This window comes from Pagrus pagrus (assembly GCF_965226575.1).
Source record: "Pagrus pagrus genome assembly, chromosome: 11".
NCBI lineage: Eukaryota > Metazoa > Chordata > Actinopteri > Spariformes > Sparidae > Pagrus > Pagrus pagrus.
Genome location: NC_140195.1, coordinates 9,563,079 through 9,589,967, shown reverse-complemented (window position 1 = coordinate 9,589,967; position 26,889 = coordinate 9,563,079). Strand labels below are relative to the sequence as shown.

The 26,889-nt window shown below is 44.1% G+C and overlaps 1 protein-coding gene across 2 annotated transcripts in view; it reads right to left on the bottom strand.

Annotated features, from left to right (window-relative positions):
• camta1a (calmodulin binding transcription activator 1a) overlaps window positions 1–26,889 on the bottom strand; it is a 285,954-nt gene that overhangs the window by 113,134 nt on the left and 145,931 nt on the right. For both annotated transcript variants that reach the window (XM_084365528.1, XM_084365529.1), the window contains one exon: window positions 9,026–9,161. In XM_084365528.1, the coding sequence (XP_084221654.1) occupies window positions 9,026–9,161 (136 nt within the window). The remainder of the gene's footprint in view (window positions 1–9,025; window positions 9,162–26,889) is intronic.

The window sequence follows — 26,889 nt, the reverse complement described above, 5'->3', positions numbered from 1 at the left end:
TCAGCACTATCAACAAAAAATACATACCAACACGACAACCCGAAAAAAGAGAGCAAAACAAAAAGGAAACTCAAAGAGAAACAGCGTTGAAAATCAACCAAAATTGAAGAAACGCAGAGGAATAAAAAAAACAGGAGGACACAGAAGCGAGCATCTATTCAGATTACTGTGAAAAGAACAAGGTGAACACGGATGTATCAGCCAGAGTGATGTGGAACACAATACAAATATAAGATGATAGGGAGAAGACAAATAGAAGGCCGGAAGTTATGACTAACAAAACTTACAAGACAGGACAATTAATGAGGAGACTTTTATCTGCATTAGTATTTCCACTGTTGCCCAAAGCAGAAGGGTTAAACCTGTTTCCTGTGTTAAACTCCTCTTTAGCAACCTTTCATGTAAAATATCAAACCTTTCAATATCACTCTGAGGAGAGCACAGTTGCACACCCTGTATAATTCTATACAAACACTTAACCATTCTCTTTGAACTTTGCAGCTCCACTCATTATACCTCCTTTGAAGAGTGAATGTTGGAGCAATGCTACATTTTGATTTTGCAGTTATTAAATGTAACACAGCAGCAAATTACATCTAAACCTCTGTGTTGCTGGTTAATAATACATAGACTAAGAGCAGCAGCCAGCAGAATAAACAGTCAAGCAAAAAGGAAGATAAAGGTAGCCGATGAGCAAGACGCTTGAGTATAACAAGTTCATCCCGCTGCACACGTCAATAGACAAATATTTTTTGCGGATGAGGCAGAAAAGCTCGTGTGGAATTGTGGGACCAGCTGAATTGCCTTTTTGAGCAGAAGGAGATAATGTCACTGGATGATTCCTCCTCAATGCTCTTGCCCCTTCGTGTATAGTAGTATCCTAAACACCGGCACTGCACTCGCTATCTGAAGGATATTAAAAGAACCAAGTGTTCCAGAGCCAGCAGGGGAAAGAAGAGATGATTCTGCCAAGGCCTTACAGAACCCGAAGAAAACTGCTGCTCTTGACATAGGGGTCTGCCTTCTCTACAGGAATGGCCCTCACATTAATGGAGACCATAGGAGTAAGCGGCTTTTTCAAAGGGAAGAAGCAGATGGAGGCAAGAAAAAAGAGAAGGAAAGAGCGAAGAAAGGGAAGACGATAAAGACAGATGGGGAGAAAGGGAAATTCGCAGATTCAGTAAAAGGCGAATCCTGAAGGGATATCCGAGGCATTTCAAGCAATCTATACAATGCATTTTACAAGTTTTCAGGAATAGAAAACCACTATTTGACTCTACTCAATACTCAGACCTCAGCTGACACTGTGGTCCTTGCCTGGAGACCAAAATGCCCCAGAAATGTGTGAAACAGCCAAAAGCGGGTTGTAGATCATTAAACAGAGATTTTGCAAAGAACTTGCACCTTGACATGAAGGAGGTGAGAATATGACTGATGCTGAAACTACTTGCTTTCCTTTGAACTCCTACCTTTAAATTCAAGTGAATCAACTGAATCCAGCAATGGTTTGAGGTCTAGACCAGAGCGGGCCTTTGAGTGCAAAACACTGCGCACTGTCTCACTTGGTGGTGTTTTCAGAGTAGTATGAATCTCTGCAGAGTATTCTGGCCTGGATCTGAGAAACGGTAGCAGGCAGCAGAAGCCTTGGTGAAAGTTGCTCATTAACATAAAACCCAGGCCTTATGTTGCCCAGGGATCTGCATTTCGCTCACGAGACCAAACAAAAGGAGAATTCACACACTAAGAGCAAACCACGGAGTCACGTAAAGCCTGCTCACTGCCTGCAGCTCTCTGTTTTCTTCACCCTTTCTACAAACCTCTCGCCCCTACTTTGCATATCTGGTGTTGGTTCTGCTGTACTCTTCCCATGTGGGTTACATATATCAAACACTGGCAAACGCACTTGATTTGGTGCACCAGCAGTATTAATGAGGATAATGAGTGACATGTGAAGGACTGGGAAGCATTCCTGTTATTTGTCTCAAAAGATGTTTTTGTGCCAAGTGTCCCCATAGGATGAAAACAGTCACATGGCTTCAAGTCATCTTTGCTCCCTCATTTTATCGTGCTCCATTAGACTTCTGATTTTTTATTTACCACGTGAACAATGAAGAAGGTGTATGCAGCTGCTGGACAGTTCTTCCTTTTTCAGTGGAACCCAGGAGGGAGGAGGGTGGCTACAGTAGGGGGCTCCACAAAACCAGTCTTTAAATGGAAGTCAAAGTCCTCAGGTTTTGCAAAAATATCTGATATTTCTCAGGCCGTTTTCTTGGGGACATTTCTTCCTTCCCAAATGGGGAATAACAATAAAGAAGGTGACCCCTGTGGAGATGCCTCACCATGACAACATTTCAACATGTGACAACATGTGGTAAATTAAATTATGGAGGCTGTCAGTAATGCACAGCTTTTCAACAGGGCCTTTTTACTCTCCCTCCCCACAGCAACCTTTCCAAAATTAGCCCCCTCGAAACCGGCTGCTGGATTGAAATGGTGATAGCGGGGTCAGCATGAAAGGCAGGCTGAGGGCTTAACTGCAGCTGAGTGATTGGGCAATTGTGAGAAGTAAGAGAGGAAAACTAATTACTGCGGTCTTTAAGGAAAACCGTGGGTAAAGTGGACGCTCCCATTGCTGGGGGTAAGGCGTTCATGTGGGAAGGCTTTGGTTCAGTCGCTAATAACAACATAACAACCCCCATTAAGCCATTATGCCGGGGTGAGGATCACTGCTTTAATCTTCTGTGCTGGTTGAAAAAAAAAAAAAAAAGAAATCACACAATAACCAAAGTGGATATCCGTCTCCATCACCTACCTCCCATGCATGGCAACATCTCAAGCTAAATGCTGCAATTTCTATTTAAAGGCCTTAGTCATGATTGTATTTTTATCCACTGTGATTTGCTCATTATTAGAATATGATGCGTTTCCCATTCTCTCTTTCCAGGTTCCCTCGCATTAGCATTAATGAACTAGACAACAGTACAGTACTTGTTTTGTCACATTACTTCACTGCAAATGTAATGTGAGCTGGAGCTTGTTCACCCAATAAGTTATTTTTGTTGCTTTGGAGGCGTAACATTAATTCAATCAAACTGGCGGCTTTTCAACAAAACTTGCTGCCTGATGAAATTTTTGTTACTTGTTAATGGTCATATCGGTCATATCGACACCATTTTACCCCTTGGCAAAAGCTCCATAAATTCGAAACAATTTGTCATAAATGTAATGTAATGACAAAACTCAAAAAACAGTTGCGGAAGCCATCTGCGTCATGTGCTTATGTGGATATGTGAGTCTTACTGGCCTGCTGGCTGCTAGCTGTCTATCTCTTCTTATTGAGCTTCTCTGAAAATGCAAATTTTTGTTTCATCAACAATTTTAATAAAAATGCCAATATTAGAAATCTACATTGTTGATTGAGTTGTGTTCCCCTGACTGGCTGTTGTGACTGTCCCACCATGTTGCATTGTGGGACACAGTATGTGAGGTACACTGGTTTGCATCCTACAAATTCTGCTTTTGTTTGAATGCCTCAAAAACCAGTGCATACTGCAAGAATAGTAGCTGGTTTAAGAATCCATTACATTATAGTAATACACAATACAAGTATGCTGCTATATGTGAGAGCAGAAGGTTAGGAGTTATAACCATGGTAACAGTTCTATAAAATATCACACACAGATTGGTCTTAACTCCTCCACAATCAGGTAATTCAAAAAGGAAGAACTCGCTGTAGGAGCTCCAAGGCAAGGGAAAAAAATATTGAATAACAAAGCAGGCTCCAGGAGAAGAGAGAAGACAATGGAAACAGTAATCGATTTACTGTCTTTACAGAGCAGGCAGCTGACTGTTGTTTAAAAGACAGCCTATAAGTTTGAATAAAAATGGAAAACAAACTTTTTTTTGCTTTGGGCATAGCCTGTATCAGTAATCTGATCTTAATTTCACAGTTGACTTGGAGCAGGGGCAAGAGGGAAAGCATGCATAGTGTCACCTCCTCTCAGAAAACAGGGGTTTGTTTAGTGCCCTCTCACATCTGGCCTCACAATCTGGTGATATCAGCCACTGCATCTGTAAATCAGTGCTACCGCTGCTACTGAATACACATACAGCCACCCAAAGCAACTCTATTTCACAGATATGCCACTAGTTTGATTATAACTTACCAATGCAACCCACTGAGATGGCAATAAAATGAAGGAACGCCATTTGTTCCTACCATCTTTCTAACTAGCAGACAAAAAAGTATAAATATAAAGCTTTGCCACAAGAGAGTTCAGGTATAAATGTGCTTCGATGGACAAAAAGTGTTTGATTTGCTGCAAAAGGAAAGGCTAGACTACTAATAAGATGAGGAGTTAAATGTTGAAGGTCATGTGATATTGAAAGCCAATGCAGTGTAGCATCCCGCGCGCATCCACTAGCATCCACTCCATTACAACATTAGCAACTAATGTTTTGACATTTGTCTTCATTATTATCAATGAACAGAGGCGATTGAGCCACCAGCATGCTCCATTACCTTCCTTCATTGCACAGTTGCACAGTTGAAATCACACATTAGGGTGGATCCAACATGAAATGACAAGTTACGGGGGCTAAGGACGCAGCCGCTGATTATTTAGGTGTCGATGGGTGAGAGGGCTGGGTGAAGGGATGGTGGGGTGGAGCTGAGGCAGGAATGGGAGTTAGGGAATTGGTCGAGAACTGTATTGGCATTAAAGTCTTGGGAGCATGGGGGCGCAGAGCAGCACGGCACACCTTAAGAAGAGAAGCTCATTTCAATCGGTATAATTAGCCTGTGGTAATGAAATAAGTCAGAGGCACTGCCACCTTCACTTAAGAGAAAATCGATCTGCGTTTGAGGGAGTTTATTAAAGCTTAGGAATAATGGGGAGAAAGGATAGAAGGGGAGGAGGAGTCGAGGAGATGGGGGGGGTTGAGTCGACATTAACAGCTAATCAGATAAGAAGAGGTGGTAGCGTTGGGGTAGAAGCTTGACAAGAAGCAGAACGCAGATCAGTTGGAGTTTGTCAAAGCAGATGTGTCTGAGGTCTCTGCTATTTCACAGCGAGAAGCCAGGGGATGCTAGAGCTATGTGAGACCTACAGCCTGAATTAAGATGACATCACTCTGTGTGAGAATAAAGCCAATCAAAACCTGGTGTAGCTGAGGATCCTGACTCATAGACAGCCACTGGACATCTTCAGCGTGGTTTCAAGGATCCCGATGGAGGTTTGGCCATGGCCATGAGCTGGCAAACAACTTGAGCTTGGTACAAGCAGGGTTTGGTGAGATAATCACTGATGGACATCTCTCCTCGGGTGCCCCAAACGCATGCTGGTTGCTGGGGGTGCTGCTTGCTCATTTATCCAGCCGTCTGGCCAGCTCACCTGGAGTGATGGGGGAGACGTCAGGAAGGCAGGCTGCTATTTCACGGCCTGTTAAGCGCTAATGCCGCAACATGCCCTGCGCTCCAATTTTAGGGAACAGGGAGCATTACCGCCCAACTCAAGGTTCTGTCCGTCTGGACTGTGGACTTAGAGGGTAGTAAAGGGGGTGGGGGGGCAGTTAGGAGAAAAAGAGATGGGAGTAGTGCAGGACAATGAAAAATCAAGTGAAAGAATTAAAAGACTAAGCAATGAAAGACACAGAGAGACACGTAAAGAGTGTAAAAGGTGGAGACAGCGAGAGGGAGGGAAAAAAAGAGTAGAGCCTTGGTTTACACGGGCTGCTGAGCCAGCACTGCGGAGCAGACAGGACAGCAGCAGCACACGCCGACATCTACTCCTGCCACGCTAGGCTGCCTCTTGCAGGCCCCAGAAGGCCCCTCACTCCCGGACTTAAAGCCTCTCCCCCGCTGGAGCCACTGAACATCACTAGCCTGAACCACCCACAACACTTGTCCTCTCTGTGCACTAAACCTGGCCCGTGTAATAACCATAGGACCTCTATTAAGCACTGGATGGCTGGGGAATCAGAGCAGCTACAGGCCAGCATGAGTGATGTAAAGACTCTCCTGTAAAACAAGGGAGGTTATGTTCAAGTTATGTCAACTCTTTGTGTTCTGCCTTGTGAAGGTATGATATGAATTATGTATTTAAATGGATCTTTCTTTTTCTCTTTCTAAACAGAGTAGTACGCAGAAATAGATAGCTCTTTATCCTCTCCTGAGGTCTTGTACTTTCACTAAGCAGAAGGCAAGGGCCAAGTCATTTGTATGTGCTTACAGTAAACATGACTGTGCAAGATGGGTCATGGATCCCATCACAGGCTTGTTAGAGCGGTGATGGATCACCTGTGTCAGTCTTGACGGGTGAGGTGTTTAAAGGACATGACTCAGGTCTTCCAAGGCTGCAAGATCTGAATGTGTGCACAAAAACACACAACACAGACAATGCGTGCACTGTATTTTTATGTACAGTATGGGAAATAGCAGTTATGATCTAATTTCTATGCATTTTTGAATGTTTCTTTGCAGCCCTGATTCAGTTTTTCCTGTGCTCTCTCTCTTTCCACTATGCTCACCTTCACACCTTGCACTGACTCTGCTGCTCACGCTGCAATTAGCTCTGGTAAATTAGACTGGTTACAACGTATACAAGCTCACAGAATAAAATCACAGGATGACAGTCACACTTTGTCCCGACGGCTCAAGGAAGAGCCCTCAGTCTTTATGTGTGTGACTCATGTTGCCTCAGTCCACCCTCTATCTTATGATGTTGTATACTCTACGCTGTATACTACAGGTTTAGTAATTCGATAACTGCATCTCAGCCTCTGAATACTTAGAGCTACGGATGGATATAAGATACTGTAATAGTCACCAGTGCATTACTTAATGTTCATGTCAAAAGTCGACTAAGGTGTAAAGAAAAGCTCCTTCTTCAAACAGCAAAGGGATGATAAACAAATCTGCCCGCTTTCTATTTCCAGCATTGTTGCTTCCTTTTGTGACATGCGCATCTTTTGATGCAGTGGCGAGTCAACAGGACCACACAGCATATACAACACAATGTGTAGCATAAAAAGTGCATCTTGAGTGCTGTGCTAGATTTAAAAGTCTTTTAGTCTTTTATTTCACGTGATTCCTCACTAAGAGCCAGTTTCTTCAGCTCTGGCTCGCCAGGAAATATCTTTTCTTAATGTTATTCTTATAAAGCTGGGACTTCTGGTCGCAGAGGTCTGGGTTTTTGTATACATAACAGTATGTTTCTCATCGTCCATCATGACAGCTACAAGACCACAGAAGAACACGTGCTATCTGGACGAGAGAAGTAGTAAAGATGCAGTAGCTGTGATGTGCCAGTTGAGAGAGTGGCTCTGCTTTTCTGGAGCATTGACCAGCATTGATGCTGGAAAATAGGACAGTGGTATACAGTACAGTATTCTGTTGGGGGGAAGTGCTTCTGCATGTACTGAAGTGGGCCTAGATGATAAAGCAGACAGCAGAAGTAGCGCCGATATGCGGACATTTTCAACTGCCCTTTTCTTGTAAATGTTCTGCTTTAGACAAATGTTTATTCAAAACGTATAAGCATAGCTTATAACTGGTTTGGGGGAATAGCTGGTTCTTGTAATAACGGTACAGGCCATGTTTACCAGAGAGGAGCCAACTAATACTCCTACAACATATCATAGCCAAATGTCCCTGGAGGTCAGTCATGATGCCATCTTTCTCTATTACTGGAGGCAAGAAATCAACATATGGGCAATAGTAGTTGAACCTGGATAGAGCTAAGTTGTAACTGCATCTTAATTTACTTCTGTCTTGCGTCCCAACAAACATTTCGGGCAATTGCCAATCGGATACAACACGCTAAATGTGTTTGCCAGTGGAAATGATTTGAGGAAGAAATGCTAGTCCTGCTCCTTTTTCAGGAAACTAGAAAAAAGGGGCAAAATCACTTCTGAATCCCAGTTGTTACAGATTTCCTTGTATTTAATGGGGAAGGGCGAAGATCGAGTTTACACACTGAACATTGCTGTACATAATCCCCATTCACATGTTAATATAACTGTATCAATTCAAGTTGACTGACTAAACCTTCTGTAAAGCCAGGACTGTCAGAAACAGGAGAAATATGTAACAGTCCAAAAGGATGAATGTGCGTAGTCCCACCAGGTTATCAGGCCTCTGCAGGACTTGAGATGACACTGAGCTGGCTAGGCGAAGGAAGAGGCCATTTTCTTGGAGTGACAAATATCTGGAGGAGTACAAACAGAGAGCAGAGCCCCTGTTGGGAGAATGCCTGAGCTTTGTCTTTGTCACACTGTGTGACATAGACTCACAGCACCACTCCCTGAGGCGCCCGGTTATGTGTACATGTGCGTGAATTGTGTGCAGGTGTTTGTGTGCGTGCATGTGTGCACAAATTCACCCACCCTCACATCTCTGCTCTATCTCAACTCCTGTGCTTGTGGCATCTGTTCTTGTGGCACAATAACAGTGCTGGACCCAAACTTCAGTACAATTGAGAGCAAAGGAAGTGAAGGAGTTTGGGGCTGAGACTTGCCTGTTCTCATATATGGGCCTGCTGATAAATCAGCGGGGGTGCCAACATTGCATTGCCAACACCTCAGGTTGAGCAAGATTGAGCCTAGGTGAGCCAAGGACAGATACAACTGGGCCTTTTATGGCAGCGGCTGGTATGGGGAGTGACTTGGAGTGAGGTAAGGGAACGCTGGCTCCACAGCACTGCTTTGAGCCAGCAAGATTAATGTAGGCTCTCTGGAGCAAAGGCAACATCCAGAGCCTTAATAAGGTACAAACAATCGGTTCCACTCCACTGGCTTCCCAGGGAAAACTATTGTTGTGCCGCATTGTTTCTTGGTAAGGCTCCTTGGAGACACAGGCTGACTGCAGCATGTGACTGTCTCCATTACAGCCAGGGGAGAGCTCTATGTAGACCTGTGTTTGTCTGTGTCAGGGTGAAGGTTGGCTCTCACCCGCCCCACCCCCACCCCCACCCTGTCTCTTTCCCCATTACTCCCTCTAAATCCAAACTCTTGTAAGCACACTCACCTCAACTCCCTGTACTTTCAGCTTCATGTGATCCTCCCGTGTGGTCTTCCCGTCTTTCCTCTTCTTCCAACAGTAGCCATCCTTTCTGTACTTCACCTTCTTCCTATTGTACAATATCATCGACCCATTCTGCGGCCTGGATCCGTGGAGACAGGACAGAGAGAGGGAGAGCAAAAGAGAGAAAGATGAAATGAGATGAGAAGAATTTTTAGGCAAAGCTACAGCACAGCTAAGGGACTCATTTTAGAGATGTACAAAGAGGCCCGACACGAGTCTGCGCCAGGCAGAAAATGCACCAGTGACTTAGATGACAAGACTTCTTTATGGTGTTTTTCAGCATTGGTATGCACAGTTTGACAATGAACAAAGCACCCTTCAGCATACATTTCTCGCAATGAGGAGTGTGTGTGCTCCGAGCAGCTGAAGTGACACTCCTCACGGAGTAAATTACATGAAGGCCAGTGTGTAAGGCAAGCAGAATGGGGGGTGGGGGTGGGTTCCGTCCTTATCTCTCATTCATCCAACTTAAATGAGTTGTGGTGGTGGAAGTCCCTCGGGGTAAGAGAAGATCCTCCCTCACACTCCATTCATAATTCATTCTCCCTCCACCAGACCACAGCCTGTAGGCTCATAATGATATAATGTAACTATTTGATGATAATCTGCCTTTCCACTTCGATTTGTAATAGAGGCATTTGGCGCTCAGTGTTAAACATTAACAGAAAGTGCAGCATAAAACATTTATGACTTACTCAACAATTAGTGAGCAGTTGGACATAGTTTTGTGTGTGTGTATTTGTGTGTATTGTGAAGTGGCCACGTATCATCAGTATGAATCCATACATATGCCACACTGCACATCAGTTTCCCACACACTTTTGCACTCCTCCAACACACACACACACACACACAGCTGCTATGATTTGGAGCTCTCCCAAATGAGAACAGGTTTGCCCGAGTGTTTGGTGCCTCACAGTGAATGAGTGGGAAAGCCGCCTGCCCAAGCTGCTGAGGAAGCAGTGTAACTGTTGAGGGGGGCTTAACCATCCAGTCAGCTGGTGAGCCTTGTTAGCCTCGTGCTCACTGCTCACACGCATGGACACAACACACACACACACACTCAGACACAAACATATAAGACAAGAAACGTGAAAAACTAGAAGAACTCTCATCAAAGCAAAGAACAAAAGCCGGGCTGATTTGTGTCTTCTGTAACAATATTCAAAATGAGGAAACCCGACGGTTGTTTTGCGTTGTTTTGTTGTTTGTTGTAATTTTTTTCTCACAAGGTCTATTTATAACGTTGCATGCATCATTTTGCAGGGCTGCCTATGGGGGCCAGGGCGCATGTTTATCTTGGTATCACTCATCAATCATTTTCCCGGCCGGATCTCAGGGGCCAGTGGAGAGGGAGGAGAAGGGGGAGGTGGGGTCCCTGCAGTCCCCCCTCTGTGGCCCCTGACAGCACCTTCTAATGAGAGACGCCACTCACACATTGACGTGCTCACTCCTTTCTGATCTCCCTTCTTCCCTTTCCTCCTCCCTTTCCCCTCGCTACAGCCTCTCTTCTTGCCGTCAGTCAACTCAAGCTGTGCACTAGGGAATGTTTTTGTCTCCTCCCTCGCTCCAAATCTTCTTCTGCTTTCTCTCTCCCCCTCGTTTCATCTGTCTCAGGATCCCTCACCTCCACTATCCCACACCTCCCTCTCTCCTGCTGTCCTCTCCTCATTCACTGCCCTCTCTTGTTTCGTACTCAGCATACTTTGCAGAAAACAACTATTAAACAGACATTTTTATTGGTCAGTTTGAAAAGTGGAACTGCTCAATGGCTGTATGGGATATACAAGAAGTATAAATTGTGATCTACTTTACAGCATCTGTAATGTCACCCATCTTGGAGGTGTGATCATAAACGGCACTCATGAACTGAGAACTTTGCAGATTGCTGAAATCTCAACATGTACTACTACAGATTTGCATCCTAAATGTCACCTGAAGGACGCTCATTTGACATGCCAACATCAGCACTTGGTATCAATCAAACACCAGAATGGCCCTCCTTCTAAAGGCGTGATCCTATTATTTGTTTCAGTATCATTCTGGGTTTTGTCCTTCAAAAGATACAAGGAGTGTGTGCTTCTTAAAATGTAGCACTGCTTGAGACAAAAAGATGGGTGCAGATGAGATAAGGCAGAAAATCAAATGACACGGGGCTATCTGATCTCCTCCCGAGCACTGGAAATTGGGGTGAGGCTTCGGTGTCAGAGGCTCCACGCCGTATTTATCGGCTCTGCGCAAAAACTTATTCGCTCAGCTATTTTTGAGGGACTGTTAGGTGGATGCTATTTTCAATTCAAGGCACTTGGACCCAGAGGAGAGAGCCTAGGCACTCACTCTGGAGTAGGTCTGAGGCATAGGCCAGTCTAAAATGCACGCTTTGGCAATATAATGTCTCCTCTCCCTCCTGCTGTCTCTCTCTCTCTCCCTCCCTCCCACTCATCTCCTACCACTGTATACTTAGGCGCTTCAATTAATCTTATCAGAATTATACATATTTATACATGAGGGGAAAAAGCTAACTGCTCTGTTATCAAAGAAGCGTGACAGGAGGCCCTCTGTCTCAGATGCCTAAATGTGGCAGATTAATATGGAAATAAAGGCCTCTGACAAAGTGCACACAAGCTCCACAGCTGCCTCGCTCCTCTTTGGAGTTTGCAGCGATAATAAGCTTTACCCTCAGGGTGGTGTTAGGCCTTGTCCAGTCCTTTAGGAATCATTCATTTACCCAGGTAATGGCATTCGCTCAATCAGATTTGTTCATTTGAAAAAGTCGAGGGAGGGTGGGGGTTTTATGAGGTTGGTGACGTGTTCAGCATGGGTAACAAAGGCAAAGCAGGGGAGCCCTGGCCCGCAGGCAGGGAGAACACCCTGACAGGCTCAGCTTGACTGTCTAAAGGCCTATAGGCACTCCTACACCAAAAATAGCATGTATGTGTGGGCTTTTAAATGCTAAAAATGGGTGATGGACACCTTTCTCATTGCAAGTAGATGAGTATGCCTTTCTGTTTTTTTTCTTGTTTGTCACATTGAAGAATGCTCTGAAAAAAAAAACAGGGAACAGTAGCAAGCAGCAGATCATATACCTTATCAGACTGCATCCAGAAGACTTTAAACTTTAAAAGGTCTGAATCAATAACATTCTAGATTAGACACATTGTTTTCACACGGAGCTGATGATGGAAATAGTATGGAGTGAGACATCTCGCTTCTTCATCATTCAAACGTAGCTCTGGCTGAACTATGTTTGAGGGCTGCTTGAGCAGAGACGGGTTAAAAGATGTGAACAAATCAGCAGCCATAACTTCAACACATGTTATAGCATCATGCCTGACAAGGGGGGAAAATTAGCATGTCCACTCAGGTGTTTTTGACCCAGGAGTAAATGTCTATTATACACATTCAAATTAATGACAAAAGCCAGATGCTAGTGGGTGTCGTGGGTTTTTTTTCCAATGTGAAAGAAATTAAAAAGAGAGACTGAGTGAGCTAAAATAGAAAAAGACAGAGAGAGACAAATCCTCCTCCTTCAACTGCAATGAGTGTGGAGAATCCACAGCTCTGGTGAATCATCCTAAAATCCTAAAATGTGAAAACACAGTGATGGAACTTTTTGGTTTTTTGACATTTATGCAGAACACAACGCACGTTGTGTAAGTACACACCTATTCTTGTCAACTTTTAGCTATTTATAGAACAGTAAAAAAAACAAAAAAACAGTAGTTGTCCTCAGTATATTACTTATAATACATGAAATAAGCTATTATTGTATTACCGGACTCAAAACTACTCAACTATATCAAGTGTACTCAAGTGTAAGACAAGCATTCAGCATTTTAATTATTGGTACTCTAGCTTATAATAGTAAAAATTCTGTGCTGCCGGATGTATTCTTCTCAAAAGGGATATAGAGATTGAAATATTTTGGAGCCGGTGTAGCAGTAATAGCTGGGCTCTAGCCTCCCTCCCCCGTCCTCTCTCTACCCTATTCCCTGTGATGCCCTGGGTTTGATTAATACCATACATGCTGTTTTTCTCCCCAGCAAGCTCAACTTGCAGTGCAGCCAGGAGGAGAAGGGAGTATTGGAGAGTATAGGAGAGTATAGGAGAGTATAAGAGTGGAGAGAAGAGGAGAGGAGAGGAGAGGAGAGGAGAGGAGAGGAGAGGAGAGGAGAGGAGAGGAGAGGAGAGGAGGAGAGGGGAGGAGAGGAGAGGCTTTGAAGATCGGACGGTGAGCTGGTTTGGGCCTGAAGTGGCTGCAGAGGGAGGCAACACCTGCTGTTCTCAATTACCCATCAGAGCCTTCAGCCATCACAGCCTTTACCCCACTGTGTCAACAGCCACACTCACACCTACTACTCATCCAAACACACACACACACACACACACACACACACACACACACACACACACACACACACACACACACACACACACACACACACACACACACACACACACACACACACACACACACACATACCTACATTTGGTGTCACACACACACACATTAAGTATAAATATGAGGTACAAATATGCCCCTGAGCACTCACACACATGCATCACACACATGCATCACACACATACACACTAAGTTTGTGGTAACCCTGTTGCTCCATCCAGGGAGAACATTAATAGCACAAAGAGTGACAGAACATCAATAACACACTGATGCTGGTCATTACTGGTTCTGTCAATCACAGGTAAAACATAGGTCACATGTGTTAAAACACATGAGTGCGAGCAAACACACACACACATACACATCTGGAGCTGTCGACACTAAGCAGAGGTGTCTAAACGTGTAATGTAATTATACTCCAAGCAACGGCACTCTATTAGATGGCACATCATCTTTGAGCCGGTGTGAGCAGAAAGGTGCCGGCACTGCATCGGGAGCTCCTATCTGGACGCATCACGTGCAATTGATGACTCGCAGATAAGCCGCTCCCTTCAGCCCTGCCAAAGAATGCATCAGGAAGTGGGGCGTTCGCTAAAACTACTTTAAATGTAAATCTGCCACGGCCTCAGGATTGAGATTCATTGTCTGCGCTGCTCTGAACCCCTCCAACTCCCCCGCCAGTGTTCGTATGTCGAGACGCCGCAGGTCGCGTACCTCTTTGACTGCCAATGAGGCCTTGGCGCCTGGTCACTGTCATGCCCACAGTTTTTACTACTCTTGTCCTCAGCCCTCACCTATGAATGCTTAATTATGTATGATAATTAATGGAGTAAGGGGCATTGTGGTGGGTCAGTCAGCTGGAACAAGTTACGCAACATCTTTAAAATCATATCACACCACCCCTTTCTCTCCATAACATGTTGATCTTTATTTTCTCCTCTCTGAGCAGTCTGGTTAAACAGTCACGGTCATCTCTGAGAGAGAACGCGGTCACAGCAACTGAACCATAAATTTAAGTTTAAATATGATAGCATGTATCTCAAAGGCTGTACAGATGGAGCAATGTTTGTTTACCCAATGTGTTCGACTAAATACAGCAATAATGATGAGAGGCTAGCTGGGCCCCTGGAGTTGTAATTCAGGATAGGGAGACAGATCGTGTGCCTCCCCTCATCCTCTCTATCTATACTGCCGGTGACTGCCACAGAACTCAGGCCTCAGCCCACTGCCCTCCAGCACAAAACAGATGTTCCCCACGCACTTATCTGAATGAAAAAATCACAGACAATTTACAAAGAATATAAATTACTGTTGTAGCTACACATCAATGTCTCTGTCCCTATAAGACCTTGTAAAGAGGATAAGGGTGAATTGGTGTGGGAGGGTGGGTGGATTGTTGGGAGACAACATAAGGCGGCGGATGGGAGCAGCAGGGGAGGAGGGTGGTGCTGCTCTTATCTGGTCCACAGCAGCCCGGCAGAATGAGAGAGAGGCTGGTGACTGGCGGTGATGCTGCGCTGATAGCACTAAGCCGGTTTCATGCACATTTCAGGGAGGCTGCCATCACTACTCAGACTTAAAGCTCTCAGCTGCCGCCAGTGGATGAAGTTGGGACGCTATTTACAAATAGCCATGTTGTTCACTAGTTACACTGCTCCATTCTCTGTGTCAACACATACACACATAGCAGTGAGGGCTAATGTGCAGCTTTGATGTACAGCTTAGGTGACACAGAATTTGAATTTCAGAGCTTGTAAGGTTTTGGCTGTGAAGACATTTCTTATGGACTTGAAATGCATACCGTCACCGTATGTGTGTGTGTGCATGTGTATGTGTGTTAGTGCATAAAATATGTTTAACTGGTTTGAAATGATGATGACTTTCAACTGCTTGCTCAAAAGGCTTCCACATGATATTTGTGGTGAATGCTATTTTCAGCCTTTAGTCAGTATGCATATGCTTACTTGGAAATAGCAACTACAGAGACGATGATTCATACCTCACATCCTCTCCGCTAATCTTCACAAATCATCCGTGGTGTGTCTCAGTATGTTGTAAATAAAGGTGCCATCAGAATGAAGCCTCTCTGTAGCCCAGCTCCTGCTGACAGCTACATGCTGTGTGCATCGAGCATGTGTAGACTTAAGTCCTGTAGCACTGCCTTATTATGACAATTTGTAAAGAGGATGCTTTTGTACATTCAATAATGCATGGGCAGCAGGGAATTGCATACAGCTTTATTTTATGTCATGGGGTAAAGTTGCTGTTTTATCAGCTTACGTTCTCCCGTGGTAAGAAAATACTAATGCAATTAAATCCAAGTCCAACCAGACTGCAGCAAGAAAAGGTCAGGTTTTCATTATTAGTAACAACAACCTTGCTCTCTATTAAAACAAGAAGCAGGAGAATTCAGCCACCTAGTTAATGATGTGGCCATGCATTTTCAAGAGCCCAATTCAGAGCAGAGGATCAAAGATTTTTATCTCTTTTTACTGGTGTCCTATTGATGCTACATTCAGCAAATGCCATGCACTTCTTTCATTGACAGGATTCAAGAGAAAAAAATGTAAAAGCCAGCATGTAAAACTGAAGTGCAAGGACAGGTCAAAAGAAGACAATTATAAGAAAGAGGATCAAAACCTTGATTATAAAGCTGGACCACAAACGGTAAAACCTTGATCCTGCCTGCACTTGCAAAGGTTTATATGAATGTGCCAATTTTTTCTTTTCTTCCCCAACATGAAAGACCCACTACATGTATCAAGTAAAGATATTACCCTCAAATTCTTTAAAAATGTGGCACCATCCTACAAGATGACATGAGGACCTGAAAGTCCACCTGAAGTGAAGACGGTTGTCTGTCTCTCCGGAGACCAGGACAGGGACACGATTGGACAAGGACAGGCTCCCCTCCGCATCGTGCCTCATGCCAGACCGAGCTTATGGATCACCTGGACGTGGCCCTCCGTCTCTCTCCTTCAGAGCAGTCAGTGCCACCACAGTGCAACTGACCTTCCCCTATTGATCCCCCAGTGACAGAGCACAGCTAAGGCCAGCTATTGAACCACTTATGATTAATTCACAAATCCTGCTTTGTCCACAAAAAAGGTAAAAGAACAAAGCACAAGCACTAGGAACAAGTGAAAAGAAAGACAGATAAAGAGCAAGTGAGGTCAAAAAACACTCCACTTTCTGAAGTCATGAAGAACTTAAGAGTAAGAATTGGTGCTTGCAAGCTGACCAAGTTAAAAAACACATCTGAGTCCCTTCTGTCACAGAAAAACATCAGCACAGTGATGGAGAGGACAGGGGTCGGGTTGAAAAGAGGGAGTGAGGAAAAAAAAGAGTGGGAAAAGGGAGAGAGAGAGAGAGAGAGACAGGAAAACAGAGAGAAAGAAAAGAAGAAGCTATTCTTCCTCTCCCGTCTCCTATTCCTTGGTCCTATTTTAGTCATGAGGATAGACCAGTGAGGGCGAGAGTTTGAAATTGAGCTGTAACTCTATCTGTGTGCTGGAGCGAATCAGAAAGTATATCCCACCTTTCACCTGGGAATCACAGCTCTCTCTGTGCCCTGTCTGGTCACCATACCAACCACAGCCAGGAATCATGGGATTAATTGGAGCCCAGGGCTCAGCGGCAGCTCAGGCACAGATAGAGAGTGAGGGGGAGAAGGACGGACATCAGCCACGGTCAAGTGATGGTGGCCATGCAGATCAAATCGAATTTCAGGCATTGCAGAGCTGATATGGTCTCGAGGTAGCACTAAACATATTGGAGTCCCAGCCACCTCCGCAGTAATGCTTGGATTGGATTCCGGGATGAAGTTCACAGTATAGCGTTGGTTTTCGTCTCTGATCCCTGTGCGTGGTGTGGGGATTTTACACAAACACTGACACACTGTGATTCGCCTCCATAAACACAACCTGTGCCAGAATGTTGAGTGTACATAGTGTCAACAGAGGGGAGCCTTCTGTGTCTTTTATGGTCTTGTATGAGATAAAAGCAAAAGAAAATGACAGAAGTGGTAACTACAAAGTCATGTCTGCCATTAAATTTAGTGGTGAAACAGAAAAACCCAAGCGAATTTCCTATTGCATTGTTTGATTTATATTTTTAGTTCCTTTTTTCAACATTTAACCAGGAGCTCAGCTGATTAATGAGCAATGTCCACAAGAAAGAAATAACATAAAGATAGTCAGAAGCTATTTGGTTGGAGCAATAGCATAAAAGGCTAAGGAGTGGTGTACTGTATGCCACAGTATGCCAGTATAATGGCATGTCTTTCCCACAACAGCTAAATCAAATTATATTACATGCTGATCACGCCTCTTTAGCTGTTGGCAATTAAAAGTGATGTCCACTAGAAAAATGTTGCTAAAAGCAGTGGATTTTCTGCAATCAGTTAATTTATTGACCATCAACCTGAGCTCTGACTTGCCTTTGCACTGCTGCAACAAAGCAGCGTGTGGGACAATCAGTATGATCCAGCTTTCGACAAAACAGATTAAAGCTGCTCAGCTGGCCAAAAGATCAGACTGTGGCTGTGTTGGGAAGCTTTCAGCTGTGAATGTGTGCAACTGTGTCAGTGTGGAGCAGAGTATTCATAGAAAAGAGCATTCAGGCTCAGTGAATCTACTGTGCCCTGGTTAAACAAAGTAAAGAAAAAAAATTGACAAAAGAAAAACATGACAGCTAGCACTGTTTACTTGCCGACAATTAAAAGTAGACCACGCTGTTTCTGTAGACGCTGTGGAGACAGCTAATATGTTGACCACTGACCATAAAACAGGACTGTAAACAGATCTGTTGCAGATACTTTGGTGATGGATGGAGGGATGGCCATCGAGGCATGGCCTAACACAAAGACAATCCTCGTGTAACTGCATGACTATGGTGGATGCAACTTAACACTTCTGAACATGGACATAGCCACGGATGAATGTGACAGTATTTGTCACAAACAATGCAGATGCAAGAAGCCTGGCATTTTGTTTTTGTCCTTGTCTACTGCTAGAGTAAAGACAATTCTTAAAGAAGAGCAAGTTTTTTTTGGCCTCATCATCCACGCTAGGATACCAGCTACATTTCAAAATCTTATTATTTCTGACATGTTTTTGTTGATGTTATTCGGAGGGTGTAAGTTATCTGTTTCCAATAGCAGAATAAAGGCAAACTGGTGGGGGAAAAAATGTATACAAAGATTGACTGAAAGAAGAGATGAGACTGAGAGGGTGTGGGTAGTATATGATGTTATGGGTGAGAGTGTTAGTCAAGTGGTCCCACAGGCTCCGATGCTCTCTCACACTCAATTTCTCTGGGTATGTTTGTATATGATGACCCTTGACCTTGGCCCCTGGCATATGTCTGAGATCACTCAGCTCCATCTCTGATGCATCAGCTGGGGCCAGGACCTCACACACATACAAACACGCTCGGTGTGTCTGAGCCAAGCACAGGATAAGTCAATCCTGCTTCTCCTGGTTATACACACCGACACTGATAGGCTTTACACAATGAAGATGATAGACTGTGTGTGCCCCGCTATGTTTATCTTCCCCCCTCAAGCTACAGACTCCCACTGTCATCTACATGCGCGTGTACACACACATTTGAATACACTCATAAAGTAGTCAGCAAGGCACACCTCTAATCATGGCCACCTCTGCCTTTTCATTTTCCAAGTTCAGTGGCCCATTGAGCTCCCACGCACTAAATCACATCAACACTCTCCCCTCCATAAATGATCCACACATACTAACATTCCCTCTCTCCGCTCTTCCCTTCGTCCTTTTGTTTCTTAAAAACACACTCACGCACACATAAATATACAGAGAGAGACACACACTCAAGCATGGCTGGCATGATAGTAGGTATAGCCTAATAAATCCCGCACAGCTTGGGGTGGACTAAACACAGATGCAATGAGCATCTAGCCATGCCTTCCAGAGACGGAAGAGGTGTAACCCTCCTATTTCAGAACTGTAAAATGTTTATCCTCAGTCTGGCAGAGAGCATGACTTTTACACACTTCCTGCAGCAGCATTTCCAAACTACAGCGGCACGCAGGCCTGCCACACCGGCATAGCTGATTGACTATTTCCCCCATATTTGACACACCAGTGAGTCTGCTCATCAGTCACCTCAGCAAGTAGACTGTGAGAATTATGGGGGTGGGGTGGGGGGGGGCGACAAAGCAACAGCCACAGCATGGTAAAGAGTTTGCTTCTGGCTCTGTGCCACATATAGGGCCTGGCAAAGGAAGACGAAATGAAATCTATGTTTCATTCATCAATGTTGCATGTACCGTTCTATACAGAACTTTTAAACTCATCAGTTGCTCGTATTTCTTTAAAATAACATATTCTACAGGGATTACTTTGATCAAAAGATGTTTAGGGGGAATGAGGGCTGAGGGAGATCCACTACTGTCACCCTGAGAGACAGAATGTGTGAAAAATGCATTGCAAGACTCAAACATGGCACGCATTCCTTTTTCTGATCCAAGTCTGGTCCATATACTCCTTTGTGTTAGCATACCAGACTTGGATATATCCAGAACTAATCTCAGCGGGAATCTGTGATGTACACTACAAACAGTGTAGGGAAATATCTATGTACATTACTGAATGTTGTTCCTCTGTGAATTTATACCATTATACCTCTCAGGAAACTGGGTCATCCCTGATAAAGGGTTAAGAAAGACAGTGGGTTTTATATATTTAGAGGACCCCCTCCTTATCGTCGCCCACACACACACACACACACACACACGCGCATAAACACAAACATTGTCCGCTTGCTCCTACTGGGCCCCACTGTCCTGCTCAGTGAAATTCTTGGAGGACAATAAGACACCACTCTGGCCAGCGTTGGCATTGTGATGAACTACTTCTGGAAGCAATCATGTGAATTTACATCATCCCTTGACATTTAGCCTCACACTCCACACACTATCAGTGCTGGGTGTCTTGTCTCTGTTGGGCTTTTGAGTGTGTCTGTATGCATGTGTGTGTGCACGTGGAATTAAATATCTTTCCCTGACATTTAGCCTTGCTGTCCACATGGCGCACTGCAGGAAGCGGCAACGTGGGAATGCCAATCTTGAATCCTGCAACATATTATTTTTGTGTGTGTGTGTGTGTGTATCTGTGTGGGTGTCTATCTATGTGTGCCTGTTTTTTTTGCAACCGTGTCAGAATTGGAATACACAGTTATTAAGGGGGAGGCCTGCCACTCATGTGTCTCCAGAGGGTGAGGAGACCAGACACCATATAGGAAGGAAAGAGAAGGGAAAAGGCAGACTGAAGGGAGAAACAGAGAGAAGCACAACTAATGAAGGAGAGTAAGGGAGTGGTTGAAGTGTCAAGGCACCCATTGTATTGCTGGGCAGGAGCAGTAAAGACAAGCTAGTGGCCTCTGCAACTTTAAGATTGCCATTAAACTCTCGCCTTACTCGTGTTTATGGTTGGCTTTGTGTGTCAGAGGAGAAGGGGATCGTAAAGCGGGGCTTTGTCTGTCTGCCATCGATTTATTTCCTTCGTTAGGGTGATGACACTGCCTGCTTATGATGTCCTAGCACAGACTGTAATTACAGAGCACTTCTGTCTTTATTGATGTCACTTTGTTAGTTTAATTACGCTATATTGGGTTTTAGAGTCGTGGCAAGAGCAAAGCTATGATGTAGGGCAAAAATCATCAATGGAACATCCTCTTTTGAAGATGTCAGGGGCAGAGAGTTGGGAGATAATTATTTCATAGACAGACATCTAAAATAGACCCCGTGCATCTCAACATCTACAAAGGCAAAGAGAAGGTAATCTGAAATTTAATGACTATTCCGTCTGTGCTATGACCAAAGTCAGAGGGAGGAGGCTGTGAATGTGATGAGGGCCTTAATGGAAATGAAACACCTGGGTTCAACCTTGAGAGCGACTGTTTACGCGCCCAGTCCCCAGGTGCTGGGGTTGACTGAGAGTCGCGCAGTATGAGAACCATTGGTGTGTGTATGTGTGTGCGTCTGTGTGTGAGCACCAGTGTGTCTGCATACAGTGTATATATGATGGGATGGGACCCAGGGGGAAGCAGTGCCATGTGAAGGTGACCCTTGAGGCGAAGAGGAGGAGGGAGAGGCCACCTGCTTGCTGGCGGTGGCGAAATGAGGGTGACAGCCATCCACCTGTCTGAGAACACTCTCATTCCAGACCCCATCTGCCCACCCCCTTTGGGATATCTCCTCCCCAGGGGACCCTGTGACCCTCGCTGTCGTCCACTTGACCAGGCCTCCTGTCCACTGTCCCTACGGCCAGCTAAAACTGCCACCGCTCACCTCCGACCAGAGGCCATTCTGGGGCATTGTAATACAGTACAATACATTGGGGGCTGTGCAGCAGACGTTTGCAGTTTTACTGTTTCTCCTTTTCTTGTTTTAAAGTGATACAGGCCCCCAGGCCTTATGTGTCAGACTGCTATAAGTCTCCTGGCTTGGCTAAGTCATCACAGGTGGCCAACAGGGAAGGCCTTTATTTGCTCCCTTTCTCACCCTCTCCAATGTTCACCAAACTGAAAACTCATCATGGTGTTCTGTAGCACAGATAATCGCTGGCCAACAACAGAGCAATTTGGCAACTCAAACAATGGTCACATATAGTGCACTGTCTATTTGTCACTTCTCTCTCCCTCTGTGCATGCCACTGCCTGTGTTTCTTGCCATTGTAAAATGGAACACATATAGAAATACATTCTCTCACCAACCAATCCACCCTGTGGATTGATGTCTTTATTCTGGTCTGTCTGACTGCAGTCAGACTCATCCCAGTCTTCCATGGAAGCAGACCTGTGGACTGTACCCACGGCTGGGTTTGCTCTTTCTTTATGGGCTTCAACAATGTATCGAAGGGGGGTCTGTGTGGAAAAGAGGAACCAACAGACTTCTGACATGTCTTCTCATCTCCAAAAGTTCTCCAGGGCTGACAGGCCTACTGTACTCTACCTCTCTGCAGAGGAAATTTTGCTCTGTTAGAGAAGAGTGGCAAATTAGAAAAAAAAACTGAGACAGAAACAGAAAGTATGATGGAGGGATGGATGGAAAGAGCAAAAATAAGTGAATTTAATAGATGAAGGGAAAGGAGCAGCAGAGAGACAGAGGACACTTGAGATAAACATAAAGTGTGGGTCTTTGCTTTTGCGAAAACCGTCTTGCAAAAAAAAATACTGACTCACCAGAAAGTAGTGTGTCTAGTATAAGGCAAATCTAATTTAAAGAAGATCTCAAATGTTTGTAATTAGGGTAAATTGGGGCTTGGAGTCACATCTAGGAGCTGGATTTCTCTCCTCTCAGGCTATCAGAGCTCTGTGCATGTTCTGCAAGATTGCCTGTTGATTCGCAGCATATTGGTGTTACCCTGGCTGCCTCCCTGGAAAAAGACACAATGATATCTCTACCTATTCATGGCAGACAACACAAGAAGAACCTGAATAGATGGGTGGGGGTCATTTCTCAGATAGCTTTTCCCAAATGTAAAAAGTTCAGAAACACATAGGAGAGCCTCCTGAAGATGCTAAGAGAAGCCAGAGAAAGCAGGTGACAGAATGGTAAGACATTGAAAAGGGGACATTAAATTATTGGAAAACAAGAACAAATGAATGAGGAAAAAAATGAGGAAAAGAAGGGGGTATAGAAAGTAGTAGAGAGCAGGAAAGATAACTGCACACAACTGACCATGCTTATAGGCTGTTCTTTGATGCCTGAACAGTTAATGCATCAGTGGTCCTGGTGCTGGCCATTAGCATGCTTCCGGCCATTAAACATGCCAAGGGCCAAACCTCATTATTGATAGATAGACACTTACACTCTCGCACGTGCCAAGCATGTTCTCGCATTTACCAAAAAATTATATATGCACACAGTATAGAGGACGCCTCCAAGACCAGATCAGATGCCCTACTCTTGTGTAGACTTTGGACCAACACACATTTCTGGGGGTTCCTACATTCGTCATTAGGGATACACACACTATGGATTTATTTCAGACGATGCTGATAACCATTAATTACCCGGTTCTAATGGATGACACTGATAAGATAACAGATCATTTCAGTTTTATATTTTTAAAAGAAGTCTCTAACCTGTAGTTCATGAAGACCTGAGGTATAAGAAAGGCTAAGATGCAGTAAGCAGAGATGGAAAATAGCTCTCAATTGTGTTGTCACCATCTGAAACTGGATTGGTTCCCTCAAGTCTACATGTCGAAGTGTATGAATGGGTGAATGCTGACTTGTGTTGTAAAGTGATTTGAGTGGTCAAAACGAGTAGAAAGACGCTGTATAAATGCAGTCCATATACCATTTATCTCTAATCATTGGCTATAATTGAATATCAAAATAATAAAAAAATAATATAAATTCCTATTATTCCTGTTATTACATGACCGAAACACTCCGGTAAATAATCACATACCATAAATGATTGTCCAGAACGAGCACAAAATTCCAGCTTCATTGGTAAAAGTGAGGCAGCAGTACATGAGGAATCTGCAACAGATGCCATTATTGTGTCGAGCTTTGTTGCAGCTCAATCCATCTATTACCATACATCTGCAGATCTACACCCATGACTAAAAAAGATAAACAAACTACTCATAAATCTTTGCTTATCACGAAAAGCTAAACTGTCTCCCACAACAATAGCATTAGTGCGCGCTTTGGCCAAAGGCAAGAGACAGTAATAGATAGTAATAGGGTTTACTACAGGAAGGCAGAGGCGCAGACAGGGAAAAGCACAGTGATAGACAGAATAGGGGGGAAAGTGTAAATAAAGAGCAGTGGGAGACGGAGAAAAATGGTTAGGGGAGAAAAATGGAGTCTGAACAAGAGAAAAGGAAGCTGAGGGGGAGTGAGAGGGTGAAAGGAGGAGAGTGACGACGAGGAGTGGGAAGGTTGGTCTCATTACTATTAGACCTTCTCTCTCCCTGCAGGCTCAGGTGACCCCAGCTCTCCAGCCCTCTGCCTTGCACACCACTAATCATTTGGTTTTAATCACCGGGATATTCTCCCCCTTTGTCCCTCCCCAACCTCTCCTCCCCTCTCTTCATGCCCTACTGTGCGCCCTAGCCTTTGCCAAGGTCCAGCTAATTTTATTCTAATTGGCCATAGACTGGGCTGGGACCGATCTGCCTCATTGTCCTCATCCATCCGTCCATCCCATCTCTGTTCCACTCTGCGTCCGTTCTGCTCCTCCTCTGTGTCTCTCCCTCTCTCTTGCTGCCTTTACAACTTCACGCCTGCGCTTGTTTCTTCATCTCCTTACTGCCTCCTCTCTCTGCCTCATCTCTCTTTCACCTCTAATTTTTCTTTTTGTCCATATGCTGCCATTGCAGCTCCCTCCCTCTGTATGTTGTTCGTGCCGTTCATTGACATCGCAGTTGTGCGAACGCTTTCCAATTTCTGTTTTTCCTCTCCTGTTGACCTTACATTCCAATAGACAAAACAAATAGCCTTGATGTTGTCTGGCAACAAAAAGCTCTGTGTGACTGCCTTGATCTGCACACAATGGCATGAAAGAGAAATGTGAAGCTGTTCAATTAGGTAAACCTGATGGCTGAAGTCTGCTGTTCTCCCTCTTTTCATGTAGGAGTGAGAAAACACAGACTGTGCGTCAAATGACACTGAAAAAAATGAGTGTGCTGTATGAAGAACAAAGGGTGATAAGATGCCCGCTGGCCAAAAAGCACACAGAATCAGAATGAAACAGACAGTACAGGGAACTAGCTGTCTTCCTCATGGGCTTGTGTGAGCGCAGTCGACATTGTTAAATTAAAGCAAACAAAACGCGACCTCTCTGAAACTTTATGCATGCCTTTTTACAATATGTGATGCTTCATGTGTTTATGTGAATATTCCACTGACAATTTTGGTATTTAGTAGAACCACAGGATTTATGACTGTAAATAAGACTGCAGAGAGGGCACAGATGTTGGTGCATGAATGTCTCGGGGTCAATTTTGGTCATATTTATTTAGCTCTTCTCACCAAAAGTCTTCTCATTTGTGTTACAGTTAAATCATTTGAATCATCATGAATTCAGAATATTCTAAAAAAGAAATTCTTCTTATTAAGTATTCACATATGAAACATTCACAGCTGGTAGCTAATCATCCTGCTGACAACGCTCAAAACATCGAAGCCAAATCTTATAATACTGGCCATCAAGGGTAACTTTACCTGTCGCTGCGAGCAAAAAAGGAGAGGAGGAAGATGGAAATCCTGCATTACAATCACACGCTACAAATCCTCTACTTTTCTTTTCTCCTCCGGATCAACAGCTCCAATAAATTTTCATTACACCTGTGTGAAGCGCTTCAAATAGAGCCACAGAAGCAGAAACTAATTACTTTCTAATTTATTGACTAATGGCCACAGCCCTGGGAGACAGCTGCAATTGTTCTAACAGTCCTGCTGCTCCGACTGCACTCAGGTCCACTTTAGATTCATAACCAAAATAATTTATCATTACAAGCACATTAAATTGAACCGTATAGACCATAACAGTAGTAATTTATATCATTTTGTTGTTAGGGATGCTTTTCCCTCCCCTGTCTTGAAAGCATGCAATATTTGCGATGGGATTCGTCTCCAGCCAGTAGTTGGATGTGGCAGGTTCACTTTGTTCTTCAAAGAACTCTTTGTTTTGCGCCTCATTCACCATTTGTTGTAGCTTAAAGTAGAAAGAAGACAGAGATGAATGTGTGCTAAAAAGGCTGAGGGGAGGTTTCTGTGTTACACATAATAAAGTTGGGCCAGAAGCCTACCGTCATCGGCTGCATGTCATATGTACAGGGCATGATCAAAATGACAACATGAAATGCAGATACGCTGGATTTGTACTGAACCTAAATCATGACTTTCTGTCATGATTTAGGTTCCAGCATCCCTTCATCAGCCAGGTAAGCTCTATGCTTATCATATATTAATTGTCAGTAATTGCCTTTATCTCATAATGCATCTCTCTCTTGATGGGAACAATGCCTTCCAGGATGTCAACGTCCCTATCAACAAGACACAAATGGTCACCCAGTGGTTTGAACAGCATGATAAAAAACATTAGCCATGTGTCAAGGCTTTCTTAATCACTACCGAGGACGCCATTTGTGCATTGATGGGAAATTCTGAAGCAAAGTATGAGATGGCATTTTCCACTAGCGTCATTAAGATGGAAGGCCCATATGATCATGCAAATTCATTATGTAAGCAGTGATTAGCGTTGACCTTGCCCTCTGCGAGGTGAGTGGTCTGAAACAATGCCAAAAACAGCAGCCCATGGCTTTCGGAGCTAGTATACAGACACTATACTGAATAGAATAAAAACGATTATGACTATTTAAAGGACAAATTTGCCACATTTTATATG